We start from the raw sequence: 6,417 nt of genomic DNA, 5'->3' as shown, positions 1-6,417 counted from the left end.
AAAGAAGTATGAAGTTTTATTTTTACTTTAACTCCCTTCAAACTGCTTATGTAAAGAAAGCCAAAAGTCAGAATCAGCTAACTGGCAGATACAGAACATTGATACATCAGAGGTACTGGGTTCTCCAGACATGTCAAATAGAAAAAAAGACACCTAAGTTCATGGGACAAAATAGATCAAGCACAAATAAGATAATATCAGATGATGAAAGAGGCATTTCAAGTCATATTATTCAATGAGTAATATAAGAACAATTGTCACATTTCTGATCAATACTGGTGCCTGCCCATCTGCTAAGATTAAAATCTAAATTCCTATTAGCAGTCCACAAGACTGTAAAAGAATCTGGAACCCAGACTGATGTCTGATCTCATATCCTATCAGTTTCCTCCTTGTTCATATTTTAATCTGGTCACATTCTATCTCAAGGCATTAACAACACAATTTGCTCTGTCACTTTATCCAGGTGTCTATTCAAATGACATATTCTGAGGCCTTCTCTGTCTAACTATATAAAATACCACATCCTAAGATCCAATCTTGTCACCCTACTTGCCATCGCTTTGCATTTTTTTCAAAATAATCGTTACAGCATGATATATCTATATATCAGATTTGTATATATATATATATATATATATATATATTTTTTTTTCTCAATGGCTAGAGCCAAGCCTGCGTGTCAGGAGTGGTCAAAGTGAATAGAAATTAGCACATAAAGGTCGATGCTATTGTTGTTATTGTAGTAGTCCAATTTTCAATTGGTGAAAAGAAGATCCCTACAAGAAAAATCACAAAATAAATTCTATATGGTTTAAAGTTGATCATTCACTAGGAAGGCTGAGGCAGGAAGAGTTTGAGACCAGCCTGAGCTACATAGTGCATTCCAGGCCAGCCTGGACTACAAAATGAGACCTTGTTCCCAACAGTCCCCTCCCAAAAAACAATAAACTAAATATATAATTAAATAAAGTTGATCATTCATGTTAAATTGAAAAAAAAACACTACTAGTAGTATTAACCCCTACTAGTGATAGATTTATGTGTAGTAAATACCTAAAACATGAGCATGATTCACACCAAATGTATGACTGTCTCTGCAGAGGAAATGGTTTTTATTGTTGAAAAATATAGATCTATGTCTCAGGCAGACAAGCCAAAATGTTGGTATTTGTTAACTTGGAGTATAGGTAAACAAATATTTGTCATATCTTTCATAAATTTTAAAATTTTGTTTATTTTTTTTAATAAAAAGAATACATAGGCTATTTAAAGCAGCATTGTAGCTGATTATTTTATTACAAAAATATACAAGGGCATAAAGCATCTGAATACTACAATCAACAGCTTGATACTAGAAGCAATTTTGAAGTTTGTATTTGATGGAGAATATGTATTCTTTTTTCAACCAAAGGCTTGAGTAAACCAATTTCCCATGGAAAAAAAAATTTTAAACAACTGATTAAAAATCCATAATCAAAAGGATTAAAGTGTTTTACAGCTTAACACTAACTTTTAAAGAACAATTCTAATGTTATTCAAACTATTTCAGACAATAGGAAAATATTGAAAACTCACCACGTCATATTTTTCAAAGCTAACATACTTTAATAATGAAAACTTATAAAGATAGCATAGAAAACACACAATTTTACTTTGAAATGCAAATGCAATAATTCTAAATGAAATGTATGTAAATAAAATCCAGCAAAGTAAAAAATGATTTTTTTTACCACGACCAAGTAGGATTTATTCCAGAAATACGGACTCGTCTCAACACCGAACACCTACCACTCTAATTCATTACATCAACAAATTAAAGGGAAAAATCATATGACTTTTAACAGTAAATGCTGAAAAGGCATTTGATAAAATCCAAGAGCCACTTCTAATAATAACACAGTGTAAAACAGGAACAGAAGAAACTCCTAAACCTGTTAATAACTATCAATAGCCAAGAGCAAATGTCACACTACTATGAAATACTAAAGTAATTTCTATGAAATTAAAAATAGGACAGGTATGTCTGTCATCATCATTATAAAACACTGTTCTGGCAAATCCAGCTAATGTAATTAAATAAGTATAAACATTACAAGAAATAAGAGGATCTTTATTTACATGTGAAATGATTGTATATTTACAAAAGTTCAAAATATCTTATTTTTAAACCCACTGTAATTTAGAGGATTAAATAAACAGATTGGATAAAAGATAAAAATATAAAAATCTGTAAATTGCCATTACTGCCAAAAATAACAGCTTTCATAAGAGGAAAAAATATCCAGTTCATAATGTCAAAATATAAAAACACTTAAGTGTAAAAATATTTTAAAATAAACCCAATTAGATGTGATAGATCTATATAAAGAATATTATGAAAACAAAGCCAAAAAATTTAAATGATGTACCAAAACTCTTGAATACTAAGGATTAATATTATTAAGTAATCCTCTAAAGAGAAATGCATAAATTTAATGTAATTCTACTTAAGATATCAGACATCTTTTAAATGTTAAAAAAAATACCTTCGGTTTTTACATACAAGAATCAATATGGAGGGCAAATTATATAAGAAAGAAAACTAATTAAAGGGGACTTGTGTTATCAGATTCTAAAACGTATGGTCAGCTACTATATTTAAAATTATGTGATATTGGAGCACAAAATTGAAAATGGGCATTTTTTTGAAGTAAATGGTACAATTGGATAGCCAATGTGAATAAAATGCATACTTGGATCCCTGTCTTTTACTATGTACAAAAATAAATTTCAGTTAGATCAAACATTTAAACTTTAAAAGTAATAAAAATTATTAGAAAAAATGTACTTGCATAACTTAAGATGGGGGCATCTATCTGAAAAGACAGGAAGCCAAAAAGCCATAAAAGAAGCAATGGTCTTACTATAAAAAAATTAAATTGTAAAGTGAAAGATACAATCAATAAAGGTTAATGATATAATGGAAAAATCATAACACATGGGCTCTGAATGACTAAATGCACTTTAAAGCAGGAATTCCTACAAATTTATAAGTAAAAGATCAAAAATTAAATAGACAAATAAACAAAGGATAAAAATCGGAAATCACAAAAGAGAAATGTCCAAGTAGAAAAAGAAATCCTCATTTAAGTCAAGTAAAATACAAGTAACATCCAGAACCATAGCTTTCAGATTTTCAAGCATTAAATACTGCTACAGAGAATGCAGGAAATGGGCATTTTCATTTTGGGTGGTAATCTTGTAATGTTTCTTAAAATTAAATATAAACGTACTTAGCACTTCTGAAATAAAAAACTAAAAGCATATATATATATACACATATATATATCAGCAATATTATTGTGGGGGGAAAAAAGGAAATAAATGACCATCAATAACAGAATGAATACTTTTTTTTTGGTATATCTACATGTACTGTGTATGCAGCTGTTAGAGAGCCAGGAATGGAGAGACAGATTGAGAGAGACTGACTGTAGCTACTAATCAGAAGAGATGTCATCTGGCTTGTCAATTTTACAGAAACTACTACAACAAACATTATGTATGAGGGTGGAGAAAACATGGAAGGATATGTTAGGTTCTCAAATTTATTACCTTGGAAGAAGAAAGAGGGAGGATGAAAATGGGGGGGAAGGATAGGGTGTAGGATTCATCTACTTTAGTATTGTTAGGATGACTGCAAACACTTTTTAATACTCTGTTAGCACCCAATTTAAATTTTCAGTTACAGAACAAAGCAGTATCAAAGTAACAAAGTACATACACATGGGGCAAAAGTGTGGAACTAGTCAATGCAAGATGTGGAGGAACAGTAAGATTTACCCATTTTCCTGAATTTCTGACCTCAAAACTGTTCTCAAAGTTTACAATTATGATAGCAGGAAATATTTTATACCTAAGTAGTTTCACAACTTTTCAAAGAACTCAATGAACTTACGGAGTTTTCACCAAACCATAGACGTAAATGTGAATATCATCATCAAACTTAATGAAGTAGACAGAAGGCTTGGCCACCACTTGATGGATGAAAATACCGGTTCTCTTGGACCCATCATCTTTGGCATGCTCCACCTGCTTGCCCACGAGGCTATCGACCACTTCTCCAGGCTCTTGTTCTGCTGTAGGCAAATAGTAGTTGGAATCTGGAATGATGCGCAGGTCACCATCTTTGTAGTCATCCAGCAGGGTGTACATGTAGAGGACTGGATCTTTTTCATAGGTGATGTAAAACCAAGTATCCATCACAGGAGCTCGCGCCAGCACCATGCCTTTCCATTCATCTTTTGTACCATGCTCGCCTTCAAACACATGCCCCACTGCCTTCCCAATCAGGAAATCTGCCAGGCGCGAATCTATGCGAGGAGATGGCACTCTCTCAGGAAGAATTTCCAGCGCTAAAACTCTCTTATCTCGGTGCAGTTCTAGTCCATACACGCTGTCTTTGCCATCGTATTTAATGATGTATAGAGTGGGCTTCACGGAAACTTGCTCTAGTACAGTGCCCTTCCACTGCTCCACCGGCTCATTGCCCTCTTTCCAACCGTGTTGAATGCGGCAGCCCACAATGTTCCTACGAGTGAGGAAAGTGGGCTTGCGCCGCTGCTTCCTGTGAGTGTGCCTTTTCTTCATCAGGTATGCAGACACACCATCTACCCCATTTGGAGGCACAGTAGGAGGAGACATAGCTCACAGATTAAGGGGATTTAGTCAAAGCTGCCTCTTGCTTGCTTAAGCTGACAAAAAAAAATCAACACTATCCAATATGAAATTTTTTGTTTTTTTCGCGATCTCAGAGACAGGAATTGCCCTCCTTCCTTCAAGCGCAAGGTTTTCACCAGAGGTTGGCAGAAAGTGCTAACTCTGACTGTGGGCACTGAGGACAGCGTGTGCCTCTGGCTTGCGCTTTCTTCTCCCTTCCCGGGAGGGGATAAAGGAGCAGTGATGGCTGGAGAGGGAGAGATGGCGGGCTCTCGTGTGCTGTCCGCCCCTGGCGCCTTCCCCAACTCCCAACCCCAAGTCCCCGAATCGGCCACTTAGCTGTTGTTGATGCTGCTGCGGCTGTGGCAAAGCAACAGCGAAGGAGACGACAGGGAAGGTAGGCAAGAGAAAAAAGGCGAGACTGCAGAAGCAAAGTTGCAGGCAGCGGCAAGTCTCTGGGAAGTCAGCGAGGCCTGGCCTTCACAGACAGCACCAGTCTGCTTGGCCCGACAGTGGAACCGCGGTTTTTGCCCTTTCAGGAACCCGCCTCCTTTGAGCCCGCCCGCACCTTGTCCCCGCCTCCTACCATCTAGCCTTCCGCTCGGCGGGCAGCCACAGGACACAGGCGCTCTCCTTTATTGTATTCTTGAGCCGCGCAACTGATTCCCTCAACTTCTGCCAGACAGGCCGGCTCCCCTCCTCCCACTTTCTGGCTGCCTGCTGTCCAACAGCTTCCTTAGCCGCTCCATCTGCTTTCTATCTTCCAGGAATTCCTCACAAGTCTTAAAAAGAATTCAGAGACAGAGAAGATAGGAAGGAGGAGAGGACAGGAAAAGGGAGAGAGAGAGAGACAGAGAGAGAGAGAGAGAGAGGAGGGGAGGGAGAGAGGAAGGGAGAGAGGGAGTTTGTACATAGAAATGTACAAATTTTCTTTTTGAGGATTTGAGAGCAGAGGAGAAAAAGAGTGCACACAGTCCACCATCATGATCCAAATACTTTATATTTTCTACCTGAACATTCCTGGTAAAGATTTTTTAAATTTTATTTATAAAAGTGAAGGAAATACACTGACATTAAGAAGATTTTCTAAAATTCAGTTAAATAAAACATAAAACTAACCTTAATCTTACCATCTACACATACATCAGAATATTAACCATGCTAGTTTCTGTCGTTAATAAATCTGTGCTATACATTACAAATATTAGGGCATATTCCATACTTTTATAACCATGCTTTTTTCATTTATATCACTAGCATTTTCTGTAGTTATTAAATATTTCAAAATCATGATATTTAATGGTTCAATATTACTTCCTTATGATATTCATTTGATGATCCATTATTTATCCTAAATGGTCTATGATAGAAGAGTAAATAAAACTACTTTACCTTCCTATATGGATTTATTGAGCTTGTCTAAACCACGTTTTTAAGGAATTTTTAATGACAGGAAATCTGAATATGAGACAAGAATGATGTATAGAAAAGTAAAATATTGAAAGGAAACCATGGCCTCAATATTGTAAAAAAAAAAAAGGGGGTGGAAGGGGATTTTCTTTGTGTGTGTGTGTATTTGTGAAAGTACTGCATGCTTATATGGAAAATCTGAAAGGCAAGAAACAGTGTCCATGTCAATGACCTCAAGTCACAGAGCTGCTTTGGGGATTAAATGAGAATATCATAAAATGGCAATGGAAGCAAAGAGGATCTAGA

At 35.8% G+C, this 6,417-nt stretch overlaps 1 protein-coding gene across 1 annotated transcript; it reads right to left on the bottom strand.

Moving 5' to 3' along the window:
* Window positions 1–1,269: 1,269 nt before the first annotated feature.
* On the bottom strand, window positions 1,270–5,394 carry Spin4 (spindlin family member 4). The gene has a single exon (XM_074062908.1). The coding sequence runs from the start codon at window positions 4,684–4,686 to the stop codon at window positions 3,937–3,939; it is 750 nt and encodes a 249-aa protein (XP_073919009.1). The 5' UTR covers window positions 4,687–5,394; the 3' UTR covers window positions 1,270–3,936.
* Between the last annotated feature and the right edge of the window lie 1,023 nt (window positions 5,395–6,417).

This window comes from Castor canadensis, chromosome X (genome assembly GCF_047511655.1).
Source record: "Castor canadensis chromosome X, mCasCan1.hap1v2, whole genome shotgun sequence".
Taxonomy (NCBI): Eukaryota; Metazoa; Chordata; class Mammalia; order Rodentia; family Castoridae; genus Castor; species Castor canadensis.
This window is presented reverse-complemented; position numbering and strand designations above follow the sequence as displayed.